At 46.8% G+C, this 26,859-nt stretch overlaps 1 protein-coding gene across 3 annotated transcripts; it reads right to left on the bottom strand.

Moving 5' to 3' along the window:
• Nucleotides 1-25,008, bottom strand: ALDH3A2 (aldehyde dehydrogenase 3 family member A2). Of its 3 annotated transcripts, none has more exons than XM_029082545.2 (11): nt 19,554-19,625; nt 18,723-18,888; nt 15,740-15,971; nt 14,846-14,931; nt 13,291-13,499; nt 9,360-9,477; nt 8,026-8,167; nt 7,324-7,490; nt 5,605-5,704; nt 4,349-4,584; nt 1-1,236 (listed from the first exon to the last, which is right to left on the bottom strand). In XM_029082545.2, exons 2-11 carry the CDS (start codon nt 18,873-18,875, stop codon nt 1,222-1,224), a joined length of 1,458 nt encoding a protein of 485 aa, XP_028938378.1. In that variant the 5' UTR covers nt 18,876-18,888; nt 19,554-19,625; the 3' UTR covers nt 1-1,221. The 3 variants fall into 3 exon arrangements, with proteins under 3 accessions (XP_028938378.1, XP_028938377.1, XP_028938376.1); XM_029082544.2 differs by lacking the exons at nt 1-1,236; nt 19,554-19,625 and adding exons at nt 3,215-3,352; nt 24,911-25,008; XM_029082543.2 differs by lacking the exon at nt 1-1,236 and adding an exon at nt 3,215-3,352 and having other exon boundaries at nt 19,554-19,627.
• Nucleotides 25,009-26,859: the final 1,851 nt, after the last annotated feature.

Here is a 26,859-nt window from a genome sequence, read left to right as displayed (position 1 = left end):
AAACCTTGTTTCCATTTTATTAATTACAGTGACTATATTTTGAATATACTTCAGTTATTAAATATCTTTAGAGACAGCAAACATCATATACAATTAACACAGCAGTAAAAATATAGTTTAATTTTCACAGTCCTCAAAGCCTTTTATAAATTGACCATTGCGGTAGAAAATATTAAATCATTAACTCCATTCGTTAAAACCGGTTATTCAGCTCACTTGCTAGGGATTAACTGATCTGGTTACCTCACAGAATGGAAGAGCCCAAGAGTCTCTTCTCTTGTCCCAATTCTTTCAGAAGCACAGGTGTTAGTGGAGCTGCCTTTCTGCCAGCAAATGCAAGCGTGAAGCCCAGATGAGCCAATGTCGAGAACCAAGAACCCCCACCCCCAGCTGAGGCCTGTTCGATATCCTGGGATTAGAAAACTGCAGAGAGTAAGTGTAACCCCAAAAGTGTGACCCCAAAACCTTGTCTGTGAGAGGTAGCACAACCTTAAGGCAGCCTCCCGAAGCCCCAAAAAGCTTCAAGGTAGCCTCGTTAGCGGGAGCATCAGCAGCAAGTTACTATTGTTAGGACCGATCCCAAACCGACGAGTCTACCAGGTTTTCACGAGTGAAGCCTGAGACCCGATAGGAAGTGGAAACAAGTTCTGGAAATAGTTCAGAAGGACGGATGACTGCTCAGCGGGAGGTCAGAAAAGCAGGCCGGAGAGCGTTTGGCTATTTCCTTTTGTTGGGTTTCTTATGGGAGGGCAGGACCAGTCCAAATCAGGTTGTATATAGAAAGTGGAACAATTGTGTTCAATCTAATTAACTTGCAGAAGCAGTTAAATACTACAAAAAAAAACTGGGGTTCAGGGAGGAAGGGGGGAAGATGGACTTAGTACCAGCTCCTGTGCCCTCTCTGGACTCCGGGCTCTCTCCCACCCCGCTGGGAACAACAAGCTTGCCAGGAAGGTGCTGACTTGTGTTTGAAGCTGTTCTTGCTGACCTTCCCTGACTTGACCCCTGATATTAGCAGGCAGGCACCCCTTGACCCAGGTTGCATCAACTTTGACCAAGGGAGAGAGCTGCCTGCTCTAAGAAATGGCATGTTTCTGCTTTTGGTTGGCTGGTATGAGAATGGGCATCTTTACATCTGGAATATTTTCGGGATGATTTAAAATAATTAATATAGGAACCGGACTGGAAGGGGATAAGTTCGAAGGCCCCTTTCGGGCTTCTTCAGTTGTGTGCCATCTGTAAGAAGGACAAAAGGATTAAAAAAAGAAAAAGATTAGTTCTTGTACATAAGCTGCATCCTCAGAATGCTATTTATACACTGTGCAAATACTAATAATCTTTAGACCCTTAGTGAATGTCACTTCTTAAACAAGCAAAAGAAGTCCATTTCATAACTCTAAGGCCACGCCTCCTCCCTAAGCGAACAGCAGCTCACAATCAATAAGCAGGGTACCCTTCCCTCAACCAATTCGGAAAGTTTTCAAATAGAACTAAATATAACCCAAATCTATTAATGACTGTAAATTACCGATGCAGCTGAAACTAAGAGATCCAGTTTTAAAAATGGCTCACATAGTTCTCAGTAAATATTATTCTAGTTGAGTCAGTGATAGAAGAAATAAGTCGGCTCCAGCCCCATTTATGAAAATGGTCTTGCCTTTCCGATGTTAAATTTTAAATAGCACATTCAGAGCAAAGCAAATCGAACAGTAGCAAGGCAGCAGGGCCAAAGGAAGAAAAACATGTCTTTGCCTTCCCCACCCTCCCCAGTAAATAGATTCAAATAAAGGGGAATAAGGGTTACATGAGTGACCGGAGTTATATGTTCAAATCATAGAGGGATGTGAGAAAGGAAGAAGTGGAAACAGAGAAGACTGCGAGCTTTGTTCTTTCTTCCCCCTAGGCTCTCTTATCCCTCTCCCATAAATACCTTCACAGTGTGGCCATCAAGACTGGAGCAGATGGAGAATAATTTGGTCTAGACGTGGATCTGTCCCTACCATCACCAGTCACGGAGTATAGTGTGGAGATTTTCCTAAGATTTGTCTAAACTCCTATCTCTTTTCACACCAGAGTAAAACGGTGAACAAAACACAAAGGACAATCTGGACCTCCCCGGTTTTCAGGAAGTTTTCCAGGGCAGGCACCTCGACTGGGGACAGGAAATGACCTGAGCGTTGCCACAGAGGGAGGGATCTGCACAGCCCCCCCAGGTACTACAATTTTCCAATCCCTTGGATCTCTCTCTCTCCAGCCGCTCCCTCTGGTCACAGCCATCCATCCACCTGCAAACACCCTAGATATTCCCTCTGCCCAGACCCCCTAGTCCCAGGGGCTGAAATCCACATTTTTAAAAGTGGTGGGTGGAACTAGGCCAAGAACCTGAGTCTCCAGCCTGTGAAGGAGACAAGTTTTGGGGGTATGGAGGTGGGGTATGGACCCTGCCTCATGGGTCCCCCCCCACCGCCCCCCGGCTCCCCCAAACTCCACTTGGAGGAAAGAAGCCTCACTCTAGGCTTCAAGGCTCTCCATCACCTTGCCCCTTCCTACCTCTCCTCCCTTCTCTCTGTCTACCGCCCACCCCGCACGCTCCGCTCCTCTGCCGCCCACCTCCTCACCGTCCCTCGGTCTCGCCTATCCCGCCATGGACCCCTGGGTCACGTCCTCCCGCGGTCCTGGAACGCCCTCCCTCCTCACCTCCGCCAAACTGATTCTCTTTCCCTCTTCAAAACCTTACTTAAAAATCACCTCCTCCAAGAGGCCTTCCCAGACTGAGCTCCTCTTCCCCCTCTACTCCCTCTGCCATCCCCCCTTTACCTCTCCGCAGCTAAAGCCTCATTTTCCCCTTTTCCCTCTGCTCCTCCACCTCTCCCTTCCCATCCCCACAGCACTGTACTCGTCCGCTCAACTGTATATATTTTCGTTACCCTATTTATTTTGTTAATGAATTGTACATCGCCTCGATTCTATTTAGTTGCCATTGTTTTTACGAGATGTTCTTCCCCTTGACGCTGTTTAGTGCCATTGTTCTTGTCTGTCCGTCTCCCCCGATTAGACTGTAAGCCCGTCAAACGGCAGGGACTGTCTCTATCTGTTGCCGACCTGTTCATCCCAAGCGCTTAGTACAGTGCTCTGCACATAGTAAGCGCTCAAATACTATTGAATGAATGAATGAATGAATGAAAGAAAAGCTGTCCCCTCCACGGCCCATCTTTCATGCAAAAAGAAAGCAAAAAGATCCTACCTCACTGGTAGAGCAACCAGTAGCTCATCACTGTTTACTGAACCAACGCCTCTGGGGGGCTACCAGCTAAACCCACAGAGCCTGCCGCCTCAGCGTCGCTTGGTATTTCTGAGAAAACCCAAATGATTTAAAATGCATCCCTCTCCCCAGGCAAGGATGGAACAGGGGGATTCCAACCCATCCATAAATTTTTAAAATAGTTCCAACGGGTGGACTGCCTTTCTAAGGGCAGTCATCCTTGATGCATTTCCCTTCAGGATTTTGGCTCTTCCCTCCCAGGCAGTCTAGGCTTCAGCAGGCGAGAGGCAGACACCCCCTCCTTGCTGCCCTCAGGGGCAAAAAAGCTCCCATGAATGGACATCTGGCAGCACTGCACAGAGCTGTTAATGGCCCAAACCCAACTGCCCTCTGTGTCTTGATCATTTTGACTAAAATGATTTGGGAATCAAGATGGCACAGTAGATAGAGCATAAGATGGGAGTCAGAAGAACCTGGATTCTAATCCCGGCTCTGCCACTTGTCTGCTGTGTTACCATGGGTAAGTCAGTTCATTTCTCTATGCCTGTTACCGCACCTGCAAAATGAGGATTAAGACAGTGAGTCCCATGTGGGACAGACTGAGTCCAACCTGATTAGCTTGTATCTACCCCAGCACTTAGTACAGTGCCTGGCACATAGTAAGCATTTAACCAATACCATAAAAAAAAAAAAAGCTACCCAAATCCAATAGCAGCAGAAGGGCAGAGACTCATCATCAACCAGCCACCAGCACACTAATCAGCATATAACCACTGCACACTGCGTTTTCCCTACGACATGCCGAAATGAAAACGTGAAGCAGCCGCTCCATTTGTAGCTTCTCCTAGGAGTAGGTTCTGCCTTGACAGGAAACCCCTCTGGATAAATATGCCAGAATGTCAAGCTTTGGCTCTTTTTTAAAACAAGCCCCAACTCTCCCATGCTCCTGAGAAAGGGTCAGTGTGAGAGAGGAAGTGGGCAAGAAGTAGCCCTTAGAATAGCAGAGAGGCAAAGAGAAGAGTCCTAGCAGACAGGCCCTGCGGAACGACAGACAAAATTTCAATGACAAAAAAAGTTGTCACTCACCTTCCACATCACAGCTGCTATCACACCCAGGAAAGCAAGGAAAAGTAAACCCATTTTCCCTTTATTGAATCGTGTCAATAGGAAAACTTTTGCCCAGTCCACCTTTGATTGGCTATTAGGCGGGTATCTGAGCTTGTTAGCAACTTCTCCTCTCAAGCCCTTGATTAAACAGGAACGGCGGTGGGAGAAGGTATCGAAACTGTGTTTCCCATGGTACGCTCCCATTCCGCTGTTACCTGAAAGTTACAGAGGGAGGGGGAAAAAAAGAGTTTTATTTCACTTGTTTTGCTAAGGTAAAGAACCGTGACCAATCTGGTCAGCCGTATCGATCGTAGTGCTTATCACAGTGCTTGGAATAGAGTAGGCACTTAATACTTTCAATATTATGGCCAAAGTGAGGCCAATAGATGTTTCCTAAAGTGCACGCTGGGAATGTCAGCTAAACTGGAATTTTAAAAACTTCATGGGATCAAAAAGGAAAACACCTTTTCTCAGGAGTACTTTATCAGCAGATTTTCTCCCAGGATAGGAAGGTACAACTGTTCCCTAGCCAAAGACATAATCTTGGCCACATTTCCTGAAGTCAGATGGGGACTACTGAGGACCTGCTCTGCATTCTATGACAAGCTGCCCTAACCAGTCAGTAATACAGCCAGAGAAAGTTTGTATGAGCAAACTGAACATGAGGTTCAGTAAACAGTAATGAGTTACAGGTTGCCCTAACAGTGAGGTAAGGTCTTTTCACTTTCTTACTACATGAAGGATGGGCCAGGAAAGGGGAAGCTTTTCTTTCCCCCAAGTGGAGGTCTGATTTTGGGGGACGGGAGATGGGGACACGAGTAACTTCCCAGAATTCATATTTACCATTAAGACCCTGATAAAGTTGAATCTTTGGCCAAATGTTAGTCTTTGACTATGCACCTGGTGGTTTGGGGGGGGGGTAGGTGTGTGTGTGGTGGGGGGGTTTGAAGCCAAAGTGGGCATTTCCCAGCTTTCTTTATGTGGAAAGTTAAGATAGCAGCAGGGAAACAGCGAAGCCTAGTGGAATCAGAGGATCTGGGTTTTAATCCCGGTTCTACCACCTCTGATTTTTTCAATGGCATTTGTTCAGTGCTTACTATGTGTCGAACACTTCTAAGCGCTGGGGTAGGTACAAGTTAATTAGATCAGACATAGTCCCTGTCTCGCAAGGGGCTCACAGTTTAAGTAGAAGGGAGAACAGATATTTAACCCCCTTTTTACAGTTTCGTGCTCACCAACTCCTCCGAATGGTAAAGAGATGAGAGTGAAGTGCATAACCACGTCATTGCCGGTGAACCCGCCGCTGGAGGTCTCGTCTATCATTCTCTTAATCAGCTGGGAGAAAGCACACACATTTTTCTGTCAGGCAAAGGACTGATTACATAATCTCCAGCATTCACCACCTATGCCTTTCAACCGATCAGTATTCTGTGATCCCCATCTAGTATCACTGGTTGGGCAGCCGTTCACTCTGGCCATTTTCCTACTCTTGAATTTGGTATTTTCAGTGGCTTATTCCCAAAAGAGCGGAAGCGGTGACATTTATTGAGTGCCCACTTGGTGCAGTACCTGGTAAAAGGTATTTGGAAAGTTCAGAATAAAGTGAGCGTTCCCCTGCCCTCAATTAGCTGAGACTCTAATGGAGGAAGACAGAGAATCCAGTCCTCTTTGTCAGATTTAGGTAGAGTGAGAGGCTACCCCTTCCAGCTTTGGAATGGGCTTTCCAAACTCTGAATCTAACAAAACTATTCCGTAAGTTAGATTTACGAAGCATCGTGATCTAATGGAAAAAAACACGGGCCCGACAGTCAGAGGATCTGACTTCTAATCCTGGCTCTGCCGCTTGCTGTTGTGTGACCTTGGGCAAGTCACTCAACTGCTCTGGGCCTCTGTTACCTTATCTGTAAAATGGAGGTTAAATCCTCCTTCCTCCAATTTAGACCATGAATCCCAGGTGGGAACGACTGGGTCTAAAGTGTCTTATCTACCCTAGCAGTTAGTAGTTAGTACAGTTCCTGGCACATACTAAGTGCTCAACAAATATGATTAACAGAAACAAAAAAAACCCCAAAACCAACCCAAAACCCCAAAAAACAAACAAAAATTTCATTTCACCTCATGGCTTATTCATTCCCATGGTTTTAACATTACCCAGTACTTGGCACCCAAGGAGTACTTAATAAATTCCACAAGTGGTATTATTAAATGCCTTTTTCTAGAATGGAAAAATCAAGTTCAGGACTGAGCAAGTCAAACTGCCCCCATCCAGGTTCCCTTTGGACCAGTCTACTTCAAAGAGAAGAAGCGTGGCCTAGTGGACAGAGCATGGGCTTTGGAGTCAAAAGGACCTAGATTTTCATCCCAGCCTACCCCTTGTCTGCTGTGTGGCCTTGGGCAAGGCACTTAACTTCTCTGGGCTTTAGCTACCTCATCTGTAAAATGGGGATTAAGACTGTGAGCCCCATGTGGGACAGGGACTGTATCTAACCTGATTAGCTTGTATCTACTCTAGTACTTAGTACAGTGCCTGGTACATAGTAAGTGCTTAAAAAATACCATAAAAAATGGAGGCAGATGAGTCATGACTCATGGTCACCTGATCCAAAGGATGAAAACTCACTCAAGGAAATGGGACATTATCCTCACTCACCAACGGTCTCCTCCTTGCCAAATCAAACCCCTCGTTGCATGCTTGTACATACCAACTCACACTCTACTATTGGAAAATTTCCTACTTGTAAATTATGTTCATTTCCTAATTTCTTCCTTGTTAGACTGTAAGCTCTTTGAACAGGAAGTGTGACTTCTATTTCTAGTGTAGTCTCCCCAAGTGCTTAGCACAGAATGGGCGTTCAATAAATAAGCTTAGTGGCTAGGCTCAAACAGAGTTTTCTTCTAGGTGAAAAATGTAAACTTAAAGCTAAAACAGAGCTCAGCATCATCCCAAAAGATACCTGATTGTTACGGGAAAACACATATAAGGCCAGGGGCTTTTCTCGTTGATTGATGAACTTTATCGCCTCATCTGCATTCTTCACGAGTACTAATGGGAGGATTGGACCAAAAATCTCTTCTTGCATCACTTTGGATTCTGGCTTCACATCTGTGAGGACAGTTGGAGCTGTAATGAAAAAGAAACAGTCCCATGGGTCAAAGGGTGTTAGAAGAACAGAAAATTGGTGTGGAAGATTCACCTTGTCTTCGGGAGGAACAGAAACTGGCCAGGTATGAACTATGTGCCAGGCATTGAACTAAGGGCTCGGGCAGATACAAGCTAATTAGGTTGAACACAGTCCCTGACCGACATGGAGCTCTCAGTCATTATCCTCTTTTTTTACACATGAGATAACTGAGTCAAAGAAAAATGAAGTGACTTGCCCAGGGTCACAGAGCAGGCAAGTGGTGGAGCTGAGATTAGAACCCAAGTCCTTTGGACTCTCAGGACCATTAGACAATATTGCTTCTCCAGCTCCCTAGGGAAAGTATTTAAATAATTGTGCAACAAAAATCCACCATGAATGCTAACTTGTCCCAATAACTCAAAAGCAGCTAAAACAGAGGATGCCTTAGAGGAGACAGGAATTAATAGGGAATGGTAGCATAAGGAAAAGCCAAAATATCCACTTCTCCCAAAGCGAGAAAGAAAAAGAAGATACCGATATAGCAGGTAGCTTCATCTGACTCTCCTCCAAAAGCTATCTTCTGTCCTTCGAGCAAAGTGGTTAACCTTTTAAAGTGGCGAACGTTGATGATCCTTTCGTAGTCAGGGGACTTTTTGATATCTTCTCCGTAGAATTCCTAGGAAAAAAGGGCAGTACTGAACAAATAACATAAAAGAAGGAAAAAAATAGTGCTTGACACATAGTAACCGCTTAAATACAATAATAGTAACAATAGTACTCCCCCAGAACCCTTTGTGGGTGTGATCAGAAGTACTGGGTACCAACCTCTCCAGTGATGGACAAGGTGAACACACCCACACCTCACACAATAGTGGAGGCTTCCCAGAAGAAAATTAACCCCCATTTATAAACAAAAACATCTAAATGTAGTCATTTAACAGTAAGCTTCCAGTCATATTTCCACTCAAACCCAATAGGGGACTGACTCAGCATGCTTTTTGTTGGGAAATCTTGAGGAAGCAACTTGTTGAACGACTGCAAACCAATAATGTGTGATGTTGGATTCACTTCTCTGGGCCTCAGTTTCTTCACCTGGAAAATGGTGATACGGTACCTGTACTCCCTCCCACTTAAAGACTGCGAGCCCATGTGGTACAGGGATTGTGTCCATCCTGTCCATCTTATATCTACAGTGCTTAGTATGTTGCTCGACACATAGTAAATGCTTAGCCTGGATAAGCTCGGGATTGAGGGTCTCCCTCCCTCAGTGTCTCCAGCCCCAAGGGACTACAGGACAAGTCATCAATCCAGCGGACATGGTGATGCTCGGGGAGCCTCTGAAGGAGGACTGGTGGTCTGTGGCGCCAAATAAATTACCTCTACCTTCCAGGGCACTTCGCAGGGGCAGATAGTGTTGAGGGATAGAGATGCCCTTGATGAAGGCTACTCTGAAATGGGAATCGCTGCACAGAATTCCTTTCCTGGAATAGCTTTGCCTAGAGCAGCCTCAGGCACAGGATGTCCAATAAACAAAGGAGAAGGAGTACTTAGGCCATCACAAGGGTAATTGGGAAGAGGGAGGAATTTTAGGGAGCTGCCAAGCCCCTGACACCAAACAGCTGTTAATCAAAGCTCCCCTTTGGGCCTGGGCCCAATTTTATTAAGGAATCTCTCTCACACACACCCCCACCCCACCTCCCCAATTCTCCCAGCTCCACCCATTTCTGACAATTAAAAAAGAACTCCACCTGTAATCCCCAAGGTCAGGACCATAAAGCGCAGGCTGAAGAATGGGGTTATGGGGTCCCCACTGCCCACCCACAGATCCACATGCTCATAAAGCAAGGTGGAGCAGCAGGAGCCCTCACCTTCACTGTCTCCTTAATCTTCTGGACGATTTGGTTCTGGATGGCCGGCTCACACAGGATGTAGTCAGGGGCGATGCAGGTCTGCCCGCAATTCATGTACTTTCCCCAGGTTATGCGCCTGAGGAAGAAACAGGCATAAGCTCAGGGGGAACCAACCTGTCCCCGGTTAGCTTCCGTTGCACCAGCACTACAGCCCAGCCTGATATTTATCTTCGGGGTCGTGCTCAGCCTTCTGGGCACCTGAGGCAGAGACCAACGCCGCACGTTGCCCCATTCCCCAGGGGAGAGTTTCGGTCTCCTACTTTGCCAAACTTGGTGAGGGTCGAGGACAGTGCCAGCACAAACAGATTCTTGCCTTCTGTTGTTTTTTTTAGCCTGCTGCCTAGCTGGCAGAGTACAGAGGCAGGGAAGGGGAAGGGAAGCCTGGATGGAAGCGGGTGACCTTTGCTCTGGTCACGGGCAAGAGTTAAAGGGGGAAAGGTAAAAGAGATCAGGAGAGAATAACTTGGCCCTCCTGAATAATAACCCTTTGCCTGATCACAAGAGCAGATATTCTCTCTAGACTCCTCTAAACGGAAACTGCTCTCCGCACCACAATCTCTTTTGGCTTTTGGTAGGTGCTACAAGCTAATCAGGCCTCTGTCCCACAAGGGCTCACAGTTTAAATCCCCATTTTACCACCAAGGTAGCCAAGCCACAGAGAAGTGAAGTGATTTGCCCAAGATCACACAGCAGACAAGTGACAGAGCTGGGACTGGAACCTAGGTCCTTCTGACTCCCACGCCTGTTTTCTAACCACTAGGCCATGCTGCTTCTCTGTGCAGGTTCTGCCTCCATCATTAGACTTTAGCAGTTGGTTCAAATAGCTGTCCCACAACAAGAGGAAGGAGCTGGACTTGCTCAAGTCTAGAAAAATGCAGGTCCAACCAAGTGCTTGGTAAGAAACAGTCCCCAGTCCTGGTGGATGGTGGGCTGAGAATAAATGTTCACCCCCATCACACACTGCCCACAGGTGCCTTCTTGAAGGCATTGTAGAAGCCAATCCCACCCACTGGATTTTTTTTTCCTCTTCTCCCACAGGGATGGCAAAACTCAGGCTGGTGTCAGGATCCAGCGAGGCTCTGAAGCTGCCTAAGGACACGATCAGCAATTTTTGCCCACCTCAGGCCCCAGAGCCCCAGCAGGGCCCCACGTGCCTGCCCTGGGCCCCTCCAGAGCTCCAGATGGAGAGAGCCAAACCAGGTACCGTGTTTGGCAGGTGAGAATGCAGCCTTTCCTGGTCGCACTGGAGGGACAAATGGCAGTTCCTTTCAGATGGTGGAAGCCAAAAGGACATAACTTATGGGCCAGGAAGGGATGGCCAACTTTTATTTCCCTCTTCTCTCCTACTGTAAGCCCCAAGTGGGACACAGACTGTGTCCAACCTCATAACTTTTATCTACCCCACCACGTAGATGGATTCTGGACACATAATAAGTACTTAACTAATACAATAACATTAAGAATGTATTTGATGTCCAATCAGTTCTTTCTTCAAGTGTAAAGTGAAAGATGGCCATTCCATCCCATCCCAAGAAAGGTTTCACTAAACCCCTTGCTTGGGCAATGAATGCTCCCCACCATCCTAATGCCAATTTACTCATCGTATCTCTATCTCATTTAACTCGCTGCCAACTCCTTGTCCATTTCCTCCCTCTGGCTTGGAACTCCCTCCCCCTATATATATGCCAGACAACCACTCTCCCTACCTTCAAAATCTTACTAAAATCACAACTCCTCCAGGGGCCTTCTCCAATTTGGCCCTCTTTTCCCCTACTCCCTTCTGCATCATCTATGCACTTGCATCTGTCCCCTTTAAGCACCTGATCTTCACCCCCTCAGCCCCACACCATTTATGTGCATATCCTTAGTTTATTTTAATGTCTGACTCCCTGTAGACTGAAAGCACCTTGTGGGCAGGGAACATTTCTACCAACTCTGTTGTGTTGTACTTTCCCAAGCACTTAGTACAGTGATCTGCACACAGTAAGCACTCAAAAAATACCACTGATTGATCATGATATCAGAAAACGATCAGTCAGCATAAGTCCTGGAGACTTACAAACACTGCTGAAAGTAGACATTAGTACCCCTCCCATGCCAACAGTCATTATTAATAATAATTATGGTATTTGTTAAGGCATTGTACTAAACGCTGGGAAGGATACAGGCAAATCAGGTTGGACACAGTCTCTTGTTCCACGTAGGGTTCACAATCTCAAATCTCAATCCCCATTTTATAGAAGAGGTAACTGAGGTCCAGAGAAGTTAAGTGACTTGCCCAAGGTCACACAGCACACAAGGGGCAAAGCTGGGATTAAAAGCCATGACCTTCTGAGTCTCAGGCCCGGGAAGCTAAATGACAGGTTTAAGTGGAAACAATGGAGATCTGCTTAAATTTCAAAATATTACTTTGGGAAAGGGAGGAAAATAAAGTTAACCATCAGGAGACAATCTTTAAAGAGGATGTCCCTAACACATTCTCATTACGGGATAAGTGTTTGTTTAATACTCTCGTGAAGAAATGCTTTTGGGGACCGAGGACCGATTTGCCAGTGAGACCGCTCAGGAATGACCAAAGAAGGCCAAAGTTCAAAGGAGGAATGCCCAGATATTGATCTAGTCCAGCTCAAGATAAGAAAGGAAGGCACTGGAGGGGGAGGGGTCAAAAGGGTGTTCAGGGGTTAAGTCATTAAGAGGGAACGTTGGACTTGTACCCTCTACAGTTCCATTTTAAAGAGGAATGGAGATGAAGGCATTCGACCAGGCAAAATGCCCTCCCCACCCCCACACTGTGACTTTGAGAGGCTTTATAAAGGAGAGAAAACGGCAATTTCTCTTTCCCTCTGGAGGATTGTCTCCCTGCTCTGCAGTATAAGTGAATCCTAATTGCACTGATGAGTAAGACTGAGCGTAACAGAGCTGCACAATCCACAGTAACATCTATGAGGTGCACCCACTGTACAAATCACTAGAAAGAAAACCTGCAGGTTAATTCAGACACGGTGCCTGTCCCATAATCTAAAGCAATGGCTCCCAACTTCTGGCTTTCAGGTTCACCATCAGCTATGTCCTTCTCATTTTCCTACCTAATCCACTCTCTGCTCACTACACCCCAGTTGAGTGGCTTCACTCCTCCCTACCTCCACCCCTAACTGTATCACACTCACCCCTTTGGTTGTGTGGACTGCTCTCCCATCTTGTCAGACCACAGCTTTCCCCATCTTCAAGGCCCTCCTGAAAGCCCATCTTCTCCCTGAATTGATAATCATGTCACTTACCTCTTGTGTTTACACACCTTAGAATACCTTGATTTACATAATTTGCATTGCTTTCTCCCACTTCTGAAAGCAGTTTTGACATTTTTTCTGAGGAGAATCAACAGGCTGTGTCTTTCTGGTCTCTCCCTTTAGACAGTAGGCTCCTTGAGAGCCGGGGGGGGGGGGGGGGTGGGGGGGTGTTCACATCAATCAATCAATGGAACATATTGAGCGCTTACTATGTGCAGAGCACTGTACTAAGGACTTGGAAGAGTACAACACAACAGAATTAGCAGACAGGTCGCTGCCCATGATGAATTTACATCATCTACTTTTACTGTACTCTCCCAAGTACTTAGAATAATCCTCTGCACATCTTCTGCAATCGGTGACTGACTCACCGATCTAGAATAGAGGGAAGCACTATAATAACACTCTTAAATTGCATGTTTCCTGAGGGCAGTTTTAGGCTCCTGTTGTATACCCCTTCCACCCCCGGACAGTCCAGAACTCTGCACTCAGTGGGAACTCAATTAATACCACTGACGCCAGTGAATGCAGGAGCAGCAGTACCTCTAAACCTAGCCCTAGTCCCTTATGCAAAAAATCCAACCCCAGAGAGTGAGTCTCACCTGCAAGCAATATCAAGGTCACAGTCCTTATCAATGTAACAGGGGCTCTTCCCTCCCAGCTCCAGAGTCACAGGGGTCAGGTGCTTGGCGGCGGCTTCCATGACTATCTTGCCGACGCTGGTGCTTCCCGTGTAGAGAATGTGGTCGAACCTCTCCTTCAGAAGGTCAGTGGTCTCCTTAACACCACCATTAACTACTTGGTACAACTCCTAAGAGAAACAGAAAGAAGCAGGCAGAAGTCTGGGGTAACAAATTTTACACTTCCTTTCCGTTTTTTGGTCGCTCACTCTCCCTTTCCTAGTAGACCCGTTTCCAAATGTTGCTTTACATTTCACTGCTGAAAAGAGAGATGATAATATTCTCCTCATCTACTGGGATCTCCTGTCATTGCTCCCCAGCAGCCACTCGTACTCCTCAGACTTGCAGCACATCTAAGATGGTCCTTAGTGGGGTAGGGACAAAACAGACTCATTTATCCCTGTTTCTCTGTGGACCACTGTCATCACCAGACCTTCAGTGGACAGGGGGTAGAAGAAGGGCTAAAGTAGGTCCACGGTGATAGGGGAATCACTGGCAGTCAGAATTTTAAGATTCAGAAACCCTCCCAGTTCTTTCTCTTCTCCTCCAAAAAGTGAAAGTCCGAAACAGAAAAGGTGGGGTTACCAAAATAGTATGTAGTAGTGTTATAATTCTCAATTGCTCAATCCACCAGAGTTTGGGGAAAAGGCAGAGAGCTGGTACGAACAGAAATGGGAGCCTCAGAATTTTAGTGGGGAGAAAAAGTATAATCCTGACATTGTATATACTGTGAATATATTTTTGAGGCTCTTTTCAAAATTTCCTCATGATGAAATCTGACACACTGGTAACCATTTAGGGGAAAAAAAAGTAGGGGGAGAGGAGTAAAAACAGGCTGTACAGTAAAACTACACAGTCCCAGATTAATTGTGATTCAACATCTGGCCTCTTATTGAGCACCAAGAGACCTATTAACACAGAGCTGGCCAAGAGCCATCTCAGAACTGGGGACCTCCTGAGGTTTATGGACTTGTTATTATACCCGAGATTTCTGAGTGGGATCTGTAAGGGGGCATTATTACGAATCTACTTACTGAGAGCTGAATAGATGCCCTGACTATGACACAGCATGTACACACTGGGTTTTCAGTGTAGATTGTGTGACTTGTATGGCAGATTGAGCCAGGTTCATTTCAGTGTTCTAATTACATGGCCTCCCATCACCACTGAGCCCTCTCCTTTGGCGGCGTTGACTTTGAACTGAAGGCCCACTGAACCACATGACACTATTTTCAGCTCACAAATACAATTGGAGCCAAATGAAAAGGTGTATCTACCCCACCAAAGTGCACAATAGCGATGGTCTGATTCCTCTGGATTCTCTTCCTAAGGCAGTCTACTGGTCTACTTCCTTGATTAACTCTGTTATGAGGATTTTGCAAATTAAAATGGGATTCTCTGCCACCTCAATGTACACAAGCAGAAAGATTAGTGTTGGCCTCAATATACAAATACCTTGAGGAAGTATACTACTTACCTTGTCTAAATATTGTGGGAGTATCTTGGCCAAGAGACTGGCTGTGTTTTCACTCAGTTCAGATGGCTTGATTATTGCAGCGTTCCCTAAACAATAAAAAAACCAGGCCTATAATCTTACTCTTTGACTGCAAAAACTCAGAATACAGCTCTGTCTCTCCACACCTCATACCACCTCCTTCCATCAGAAAGCCCTGGGTTACACGGATTTCAATTTGGGTGTGTGGGGTGATGAGGGGTTGTGATGGGGGGATGGGAGAGAATGTTTATCTCTTCTGCTTATTTTGACTACATTTATGATTAGGGAAGGATAATATTGATCATCCTTTTGGGAGTGGCAGGCAGCCTCCTCTCCTACTTCCCCGGGTCCCTGTGGAAAGGAGCTCTGATAGCTCCCACACAGAAATCTAATCTCCTCATACTCCGCCCTATTTCTTTGTCAGCAGGCAGCCCCGCCTGCCCCAAGCAGGCATGTTGTTTTTCTGGAGTCTGCACAGTTGACTAATATAGCCAATGGCATTTAATAAGTGCTTTAAAAACATCTAGAAGTAGAGCGCAGCGAGGTAGCTATTACCATCAGGGCCTTTTAATGAACAAAGAAACTGAGGCCCTGAGATCACCCTGCAACAGGGCTGGAAACTCAGCAGACCCTTGCTGAGACCACTGAATCTTGAGATCTTTATAATATGATGAGTTGGGTCAGTGTATACACTGTGCACTTGAGCAGAAGAGAATTAGGAAAATGTCAGATATTGTCAAGGCATAGGTTTCTGGGGTAAGTCAGTAACAACCAAGAACCAAACCACTACTCACTTACTCTATACCTTTCGTCCAAACCATCCATTTGAGGAAAAAAAAATACCCTCCCAATAAACCAAAAAGGTAAGTCCCATACCCGCAGAAATGGCTCCTATTAATGGTTGCAGAACAAGGACAAAAGGATAGTTCCAAGCCCCTATAATCAAGATCACTCCAAGTGGCTCTGAGTGGATGTAGACCTCATCCATCATGGTCAGGAGGTTCTTCTTCACGGGTTCTGGGGCGGCCCATTCAGGAAGTTTCTCCAGCACGTGGTCTATCTCCCCAAGGATGCTTATGACTTCATGACTGTAGGCATTGTATTCACTCTGTGAAATACAGGTCATCAAAAAATGACTAAATGGCCATGAGATATCCAACGGTTACTCCAAAGGTCACACAGATACTCTGGGCAAGTACTTTCTGATGAACAGACACTTGGTGGTAATTCAGGGGCACATGAGAAGCAGCGTGGCTCAGTGGAAAGAGCAAGGGCTCAGGGGTCAGAGGTCATGAGTTGGACCTTCGCTGGAGCCTCCTCCCCCTCCCATCCTTTAACTGTTGGAGTTCCTCAAGGGTCAGTTCTTGGCCCTCTTCTGTTCTCCATTTACACTCACTCCCTCAGTGAACTCATCCGCTCTCACGGCTTTGACTACCATCTCTACGCAGATGACACGCAGATCTACATCTCCGCCCCTGTCCTCTCCCCCTCCCTTCGGGCTCGCATCTCCTCCCGCCTCCGGGACGTCTCCACCTGGATGTCGGCCCGCCACCTAAAACTCAACATGAGCAAGACTGAGCTCCTCATCTTCCCTCCCAAACCCGGTCCTCTCCCAGACTTCTCTATCACCGTCGATGGCACGACCATCCTTCCCGTCTCTCAGGCCCGCAATCTCGGTGTCATCCTTGACTCGTCCCTCTCGTTCACCCCACACATCCTATCCGTTACCAAGACCTGCCGGTTTCACCTCTACAATATCGCCAAGATCCGCCCTTTCCTCTCCACCCAAACGGCTACCTTACTATTACGGGCTCTCGTTATATCCCAGCTAGACTACTGTGTCAGCCTTCTCTCTGACCTCCCTTCCTCCTCTCTCGCCCCGCTCCGGTCTATTCTTCACTCCGCTGCCCGGCTCATCTTCCTGCAGAAACGATCTGGGCATGTCACTCCCCTTCTTAAACAACTCCAGTGGTTGCCTATCGACCTCCGCTCCAAACAAAAACTCCTCACTCTAGGCTTCAAGGCTCTCCATCACCTTGCCCCTTCCTACCTCTCCTCCCTTCTCTCTTTCTACCGCCCACCCCGCACGCTCCGCTCCTCCGCCGCCCACCTCCTCGCCGTCCCTCGGTCTCGCCTATCCCGCCGTCGACCCCCGGGTCACGTCCTCCCGCGGTCCTGGAACGCCCTCCCTCCTCACCTCCGCCAAACTGATTCTCTTTCCCTCTTCAAAACCCTACTTAAAAATCACCTCCTCCAAGAGGCGTTCCCAGACTGAGCTCCTCTTCCCCCTCTACTCCCTCTGCCATCCCCCCTTTACCTCTCCGCAGCTAAAGCCTCATCTTCCCCTTTTCCCTCTGCTCCTCCACCTCTCCCTTCCCATCCCCACAGCACTGTACTCGTCCGCTCAACTGTATATATTTTCGTTACCCTATTTATTTTGTTAATGAATTGTACATCGCCTTGATTCTATTTAGTTGCCATTGTTTTTACGAGATGTTCTTCCCCTTGACGCTGTTTATTGCCATTGTTCTCGTCTGTCCGTCTCCCCCGATTAGACTGTAAGCCCGTCAAACGGCAGGGACTGTCTATCTGTTGCCGACTTGTTCATCCCAAGCGCTTAGTACAGTGCTCTGCACATAGTAAGCGCTCAATAAATACTATTGAATGAATGAATGAATGAGTTCGAATCCCAGCTCTGCCACTTGTCAGCTGTGTGACTGTGGGCAAGTCACTTCACTTCTCTGTGCCTCAGTTACTTCATCTGTAAAATGGGGATTAAGGCTGTGATTACACTGGATCTACCCCTGCACTTTGAACAGTGCTCTGCACATAGTAAGCACTTAAATACCAACATTACATGGTGTGCAGTGCACTATATTAAGCACTTTGGGAAAACCAAAAAACACTTTTGCTGGGTTGACAATTTATTTGGGGGTATCCACATTACATACTCACACTCTTGGAAAAGAAAAAATTGTTCCAGCTACACCAAGCTTCCTCCTCTCCGCTATCACTGTGAGCAGCATGTGGGGCAAGGACTACATCTGACCAGATTTGCTTGTATCCACCCCAAAGCTTAATGCAGTGACCGGCACACAGTAAGCACTTAAATACCATGTTTATCATTATTATTATCACTGTTTCCTTTCCAGGGGCAGGGACTGGGGAAAGATACTGATCACTGGGGGGTGAGGGGAAAGAGGGGGCGACCCTCACCTCCTAGCCCCACCCTCAGCAGTAAGAAGCATCGTGGCTCAGTGTAAAGAACTCGGGCTTGGGAGTTCGAATCCCGGCTCTGCCGCTTGCCAGCTGTGTGATTGTGGACAAGTCACAACTTCTCTGTGCCTCAGTTACCTCATCTGTAAAATGGAGATTAAAACTGTGCGCCCCATGTGGGGCACTGATTACCTTGTATCCCTCCAGCGCTTAGAACAGTGCTTTGCACATAGTAAGCGCTTAACAAATACCATTATTATTACTATATGGATGGGGGTTCAAGGCACAAGGACAATATCTCCACAAGATCCTGATCCAATCCTGATCCGATCTGATCCTGGCCCAATCACAGGGCCCCCCATATCCCACCCAGGCCAGGTCGGGAATTCAGAAGGCAGCTAGGACACATCCTCCACTCCTAAAGTCCCCCTTTACCTCTAAAGCATTCATTCAATAGTATTTAATGAGCGCTATGTGCAGAGCACTGTACTAAGCGCTTGGAATGTACAAATGGGTAACAGATAGAGACAGTCCCTGCCCTTTGACGGGCTTACAGTCTAATCGGGGATCTAAATCTAAAGATCTAAATCTAAAGCATGTCCGCCAAGGGAGCTTGCAGGAGAATTATAGGGAAAGAAAATACCTTATTTAGATCTCTTGAAATGGCTCCGAGGATCTCCTTCTCCTTCTCTTTGACCATCTGCTGAAGGGCCTTCAGTTGCTGGATGCGGAATTTCACGGGACGGGACCGACCCGAAGCGAACGCATCCCGGGCTCGCAGGACGATCTTATCCATGGCTTCCGAGCAACTACGCAAAGGGAGAGGAAGGAAAAAACCCCAACAAAACCAAAACGCTTAGCTTCCTCCGTCGTCACCTTGGCTCTGGGGGGTGGGACGACAGCAGGCAACGGGTCCTAAATCCACCCCGTCCACCCTCTTGCCTCCCAAGGCGGGCCTGGGGTCGCCTGAACATTGCAGCTGGGAGTCCGTTGTTGGGCGGGGGCTGTGCTGCCGAACTGTACCTTCCAAGGGCTTAGCAGAGCGCTCTGCACACCGTAAGCGCTCAATAAATACGCATGAGTGAATGAATGAATGAGCAGTCCGGGCCACACGTGACCAACTGTCAGAATGGCTTTAAAAAAAAGGGAAGTCGGCGGCGCTCCCCCAGCGCTTACGACAGTGCTCTGCACATAGTAAGCGCTTTACAAATACCAACATTATTGAGGGCCGCTAGGGGGCGCCCGGCGCTGGATGGGGCTTCAAGGCTAGCAAAGGGGGGGGGCATGGCCGGTCCTTCAGCAGCCCCCCCCCCCCAGGAACGCCTTCTAACGGCCCACCCTGGCCGAGGGTCTTCCCCCATCCTCTCCTCCCCGGCCTACTGGCCCTGCATGATGAACACCCCCTCCTCTCTCCCGCCATAGCGACAGAGGAAGATGTCGCCAGGACCCCCCCCCCCACTACGCCCTCTCTCACCGCAGGCCTCTCCCCCAGGCTAGGCCCTGGCTAAGAAAAGGGCGGGGCTCCTTCCGCGCCGCAACCCTATTGGCTGATCTCCGGGTCACGTGCCCTCCCCCCCTTCCCCGACGGAGAGGCGTGAGGAGGCCTCTTGTCATAATAATGGCGGCCTTTGCTCTTCATTCATTCATTCAATCCTATTTATTCATTCATTCAATAGTATTTATTGAGCGCTTACTATGTGCAGAGCACTGTACTAAGCGCTTGGGATGAACAAGTTGGCAACAGAGAGAGACAGTCCCTGCCGTTTGACGGGCTTACAGTCTAATCGAATACAGCCCTTGCTATGCGCAGAGCACTGGGCTAAGCGCTTGGAATGGACAATTAGGCAACAGATAGAGACTACTCATTCATTCAATAGTATTTATTGAGCGCTTACTATGTGCACAGCACTGTACCAAGCGCTTGGAATGTATAAATTGGTAACAGATAGAGACAGTCCCTGCCCTTTGACGGGCTTACAGTCTAATCGGGGAGAGACAGACAGACAAGAACAGTGCCTGCCCAAGGACGGGCTCGCAGTCTTGCTATGTGCCAAGCACTGTTCTAATCGGGGTGTCCCACCTAGGGCGCACAGACTTCATCCCCATTTCACAGCTGAGGGAACTGAGGCCTAGAGAAGGGAAGAGGCTTGCCCAAAGTCATGCAGCTGATAAGTGGCATGAGGGGGATTAGAACCCATGACCTCTGACTCCCAGGCCTGGGCTCTTTCCACTGAGCCAGGCTGGAGCTGGAAGCAGCATTCATTCGTGTTTATTCATTCAATTGTCTTTAGCGGGCAGAGCACTGTATTAAGCACTTGGAAAGTACAGTTCAGCAGTAAAGAGAGGCAGATCCCTGCCCACACCGGGCTTACAGACGTGGAAGGGGCGAGACAGTCATCAAAAGAAGTAAACAGGTACCAATTTAAATATGTAGAATTACAGATATAGATACAGCAAAATAAGTGATAATAATGATGTTGGTATTTGTGAAGCGCTTACTATGTGCCGGGCACTGTTCTAAGTACTGAGGGAGATTCAGGGTCGTCAGGTTTTCCCACGTGAGGCTCACAGTCTTCATCCCCATTTTACAAATGAGGTAACTGAGGCCCAGAGAAGTTAAGTGACTTGCCCAAAGTCACACAGCTGACAGGTGGCGGAGCCCAGATTAGAATCCACAACCTCTCACTCCCAAGCCCGGTCTCTTTCCACTGAGTCTTGCTAATAATAACAATAATAATAATAATAATAATGTTGGTATTTTTAAGCACTTACTATGTCCCGAGCACTGTTCTCAGCTCTGGGGTAGATACAGGGTAATCAGGTTATCCCATGTGAGGCTCACAGTCTTAATCCCCATTTTACAGATGAGGTAATAATAATAATAATAATGTTGGTATTTGTTAAGCGCTTACTATGTGCACAGCACTGTTCTAAGCGCTGGGGTAGATACAGGGTAATCAGGTTGTCGAGAAGTGAAGTGACTTGCCCACAGTCACACATCTGACAAGCGGCAGAGCCGGGATCCGAACCCACGACCTCTGACTCCCAAGCCCGGGCTCTTTCCACTGAGCCTCGCGTACATCAATATAGATAAATAGAATTATACATATATACATAAGTGTGGTGGGGTGGGGAGGGGAGTAGAGAAAAGGGAGCAAAGCGAGGCAATGCTGGGTGGGGCTGAGGAGAAAGGGGGCTTAGCAAAGGGGTCTGCTTATATTGTCTGTATCCCAGCACTTGGCACACCATAAGAGCTTAATGAATACCTGATATTATTGTTATTATTATTAGGAAGGAGACAGAAGGGAAAGGTAAGGAGATGGGGGGCAAAGGTAACTTGGAGTGCAACTACACTATGCCTTGGGGTAAAAGGTTTAGGGATCGTTTTGAAAGAAATTCTTCTCTATTTTTGTTTCACAGCTGAAAAAAAATCAGCCTATTACCAATAATAATAATAATGGTATTTGTTAAACGCTTACTATACGCTGGGGACTGTTCTAAGCACTAGGGTAGATACAAGATAATTGGGTTGGCTAGATTCCCTGTCCCACGTGGGGCTCAGAGTCTTAATCCCATTAAGAAATGTTACCTAGTAGAAAGGGCATGGTGAGACCTTGGGCATGTCATTTAGTTGGTTTGGGTCACAGTTGCCTTTTCTGTAAAATGGGGCTAAGGTAGCTGTCTCCCCAACTCTAGATGGAGAAACCTGAATATGGGACAGGAACAGCACCCTGGCCGATTATCTCCTATCTACCCCAGCGCTTAGAACAGTGCCGCACCCGTAGTGATTGGTCCAGACAGCAATGTGCCTTTTCACATTTTTGAAAATTTGGAAATGGTTGTAAACTAGACTCTAGCTGACCTGGGCTGGCTGCACCCTGAGGCCTCTGCTGGTACTCTTTGCCCCAGACTTGCTGGACTCTGAAGTTTGTCTTTTTTGTCAGTTTGGTATTTATACTGGTTCATCATTCCGTTTGTGTCTATTCCCAAACCTTTCCCTGCCAAGCATAGTGTCTGATTCCAACCTGTGTGTGATTTCACCAGTGCTCACTACAGTGCTCTGCCTACAAGTAGGTGCTTAATAAATACTACTTCTACTATAGAGTAAGCTTTTTGTAAAAATTATAATGATTAATCATTACTATACATGCCTTGCCTCTGTTCTGGAACCCCCTTCCTCTTCATATCTGACAAACAATTACTCTTCTCACCTTCCACTCCTTGTTGAAGGCACATCTCCTCCAAGAGACCTTCCCTGACTAAGCCCTCATTTCCTTTTCTCCTGCTCCCTTTCTCAGCCCCAAAATACTTACATACATATTACATAACCATAATTTATTTATTTATATTTATGTCTGTCTCCCACTCTAGACTATGAGCTTGTTGTGGGCAGAGAATAAGCCCTCCAAGCGCTTAGAGCAGGGCTCTGCAAACAGTAAGTGTGCAATAAATATGATTGATTACTATATGGACACAGGACTGCCAAGTCACTAGCTGCAGGAAGCACTTAGTACAGTTCTTGGCACAGAGTAAACGTTGAGCAAATGCCACAATTATTAGTAGTGTATTGAATATAGATGTGTAGATGGTAAATAGAGGCCAGCAGCCCAGACAAAGGAAGACTCTAAAAATGAAAGAAAAGAGAAAATTCACTGAAACCAAATTACAAGAAACACTATACCCTTATCTAGAATGCACACTCAAGTCTCATGTTCTTTGTAGGTGCTATCTTGATTTCTTAACTTAAGCATTCATGTTTTGTTTTATTTATTTATTTGTTTATTTATTTTGGTTTTTACATTTAAGTGCTTACTATGTGCTAGGCACTGAACTAAGAGCTGGGGTAGATATAAGCTAATCAGGTTGGACACAGTTCATGCCTCACATGGGTCTCAAAGACTTAATCCCCATTTTATAGATGAAGCAAGTGAGGCACAGAGAAGTTAAGTGGGCGTGCCCAAGGTCACTCAGCAGACAAATGGCAGATCTGGGGTTAGAGCCCAGATCCTTCTGATGCCCAAGCCCACGCTGTATTCACTAGACCATGCTGCTTCTCGATGTTATATGTTTACATATTACGGTTTCTGCTTTGGCAAAACCTGTTTCCTTTTGGATCTTCAACGTGAGTTTATTTTTTTCTTGCCGCCCGGGGCTGTCCCTAGATTCCAGTCAATTCATTTCCTGGACTTTAATGGGTGCGTCTTGCCCTTTCTCAATGGAAATGAAAATGCTTTCTTTTGATTTGTGTTCACTGCCTGATTATGGTCTTGCAAAATCGTCCAGTCAGATGGTAAACAGGTACTTGGGTTGAGTACAGTGTACTTAGTAGAATGCTCTGTACACAGTAAGTGATCAATAACCTAGTGGCTAGAACACAGGCCTGGGAGTCAGAAGGTCCTGGGTTCTAATCCCAGCTCTGCCACTTGTCTGCCATGTGACTTTGGGCAAGTCACTTCCCTTCTCTGGGCCTCAATTCCCTCATCTGTAAAATGGGGATTAAGACCGTGGGCCCTATGTGGGACAGGGATGTGTCCAACCTGAATATCATGTATCTACTCTAGTGCTTAGAAAAGTGCCTGGCACATAGTAGGTGCTTAACAAATATCATTATTATTATTACTATATTATTGAATGATTGACGAGTCCCTACGTTGCTGTGTACCAGGCCAGTCCTTTGCAGGGAAGCCCAGCTAGCAGCTAAAGATGTTGGATAATACCGACATGTAAAAACACACACCCTCCTGTCTCTGCTCCCAGCTCTGGCTGCCAAGTAACTTTAAGGTTGAACTCCAGAGTCTTACCTAAGGCAGTTTGATTAGGCAAGTTCTAGACCTCTGAATATACTTGTTCATGTTGCATAAGCAATCATTCACCAGCCACTGTAAATGGTGGCCCCCCGAACTATAAGCGGATTGAGTTTGTGGAGTGCCACCATTATTTAATAGCTACTGTATGAAACCCAGTTAGCTGGAGAACCCATTCAAGATGTGTGAGTTTCTAAAAAAACTCACTCTTACCAGATTTATTTATCTAGCTTTATTTACTTCACCTAAAGTGGGAAGAAGCACTCCAGGTCAGTGCCTGACAAACTGCATCACAACCAGCCCGAAGCCTTGCCCGGTCAAGGTCAAAGTTCTTCAGAAGATTGTGCGGATTCAGGAGAAAATGAGAGTTGAGGCCTCTGGACTAGTCCAGGGCACCCACGATCCAGTTTGGGATTCGTGGACACTGACTGCAGTCTGGCTTCATCCCACTCCAACCTCCAGGGGCTTTGTGGAGATTTGGGTCTGTCCCTTCCCAGCAGACCTTTCTGAGAGAAACTGAAGCCAGATGGTGAAACAAGGGGTAATCAATCAATCAGTAGTATTTACTGAGCACTCACTGTGTGCAGAGCACTATACAAAGCGCTTGGGAGAGTACAATATAACAGAACTGATATATGCATTCCCTGCCCACAACAAGCTTAGAGTCTAGATGACAGTTCAGAGACAGCTTCTGGTAACGCCAGACATGATGTCCTACCGTACTTGAGCTCTCCTTCAGGTTTCCCATATAACCTGCATAGATCTAAATTCTCTCGGAAACCAAATGTTGAAATGGTCAACTATCAATCCCCTTTTCACTCGACTGGGTGTGGCTCTGGGATCAGGACTTTTGGGGGTCACTGGGACTTGAAGGCATAGAGCTGGGGAGGGGAGTTTTGATGCCTGGGCAGTTTTACTGCAGCTGCCACCTTATGAGAATCACAACTTTTGTTCAGCAGGCACGACTCTTTAAGGATCAAGCTTTCATGAAAACATAGTTGCCGAAAATAAACAGAAGAGGACTTACCTTCTGTGCAGTTTCCTGGTTCCTGAGGACAGTGATGAGTACACACAAAATGAAGTCCGGCCCCTATGACTGCACTGTTTAAAGTCCCTCCCTCCAAGTAAAGCTGGGCACCAGCCCAAGGCCCTGATTAACATAATACCAAGAAAGATAACCACACAGTTTCCTTGTTTACCCTATAATTCCCAACTCCCTAGTCTGGGTCTTCATCTTCGAGGCCCTCCAGCTTGAAGGAAACAATTCCAACCGATGGTGTTGGAGTTTTTGGGTGTGTAGCCCTCTCGCTCTCTCTCAAGTCATCCTCAGCCTGATCCTTGCTCTCTCTCTCTCTTGCCCTTGCCCTGCACTTCCACTTATCTTTGGAACCTCTTGGACTAGTTGAAGTCACAGAAATTATTTAAACCTTCCCTCTTTGGAGTGTGTAGCTATACCAGTGTGACATAGAGGTTGGCCTGTCAATCAGTTGTAATTATTGAGCACTTACTGTGGGCACAACACTACTAAGCACTTGAGAGAGTACAATATGACAGACTTGGTGGTATGTTCCCCGCCCATGAGTTTCCACTGTAGATGGGGGTGCAGACATAAATATAAATAAATCTTGGATATGCACATGAGTGCTGTGGGCCTGAGGGAGGGGTGAAAAAGGGTGTCTACCCCCGTGCGACTGGAAAGGTGAAAATCTTAACTACAAACTGGGTAACTTCTGAACCACCAGGGAGAGACTTAAAGAAACCGGGAAGCTTTTGAAGAGCAGGGGCCTAAATTCAAGATGCAGAGGACACTGCAGGCCAGGATTTCCTGAGCTTCCAAAATCTGCTGAGACTTAATTGAAGAGCACTTCGGCAGAGCCAAGCTGCCATCTCGTGGAATGAAGCAGAAGTGAGATGGAGTTGTGCAATCCGAAGTCTGAACACGATGCCCATAATGAGTAAGTAGAGTTGGGGATTTAATGGAAGTATCTTAAAATATGTGGCATATGTGAAGTCTTTTGGCAGCTGCTCCTTTCCAGTAGAGCTGTTTGCTTTTTATGCATGTTGCTGTTTGCGTTTTATCCCAGAAGGCACTTACCTTGTATTTGTCCCTAGATGAAGTTCATCCTGTTTTCGTTGAACTATTTTTCCAGTTATCTAAACCGCCTTGGATTTTTATTCCTGTTTCCAAGTGTCGTCAGGCCCACATAATAGGTTCTTATCCCAGCTCTAACATTGGTGTACCGCGTGATCTTAGCCAAGTCACTTAACCCCTTTGAGCCTCAGTTTCCTCATTCCTCTGTCTGAGCCCCCTATGGGATGGGACCGTGTCTGACCTGATTATCCAGTACCCACCCCCAACACTTAGCACAGTGTTTGGCACATCCTAAACTCTCAGTGATTACCCTAACCATCCAGATTTTATCAGAAGCAAATCGGAATGGCAGTGAAGGCATTTAGCAGAATATGCATGCCCTGATAGCATATGCAGCCCACACCAGGGAATATGTTTGGGCTTGTTTCTTCCTGTTCAGCTGCTGTAATAACTCTGCTCTTGCTCCAGGAGATCCAGCACCACTCCAGAAAACAGTGCTTGACACATAGTAAATGCTTAGCAAATCCAAAAACAATAATAATCTGGGGACTGGTTTCAGTTCTGTTTGTAACTGGCTAAGGTGGGCCAAGACCCTGCCCCCCCCCCCCCCCCCCCCCCCCCCCCCCGACTCACAGTTCACCTACTGGCTCATTGCACTCCAGGCCCCAGCTAGAAAATGATTGACAGGGAAGGATTAGAGAGTGAGGATAAGTGCTGTGAGAGCTGCTAGCTCTTGGCCTAATGGAAAGAGTATGCGTTTTGGGCATCAGAGGCCCTGGGTTAATCCCAGCTCCACTACTTCCTTGCTGGGTAAAATGAGTCATCTCAGCCTGAATGGAGAAAAACCCAGAAACTACAGTGGGTTGGGGGGTGCGGGGGGAGAA

This window comes from Ornithorhynchus anatinus, chromosome 17 (assembly GCF_004115215.2).
Source record: "Ornithorhynchus anatinus isolate Pmale09 chromosome 17, mOrnAna1.pri.v4, whole genome shotgun sequence".
NCBI lineage: Eukaryota > Metazoa > Chordata > Mammalia > Monotremata > Ornithorhynchidae > Ornithorhynchus > Ornithorhynchus anatinus.
This window is presented reverse-complemented; position numbering and strand designations above follow the sequence as displayed.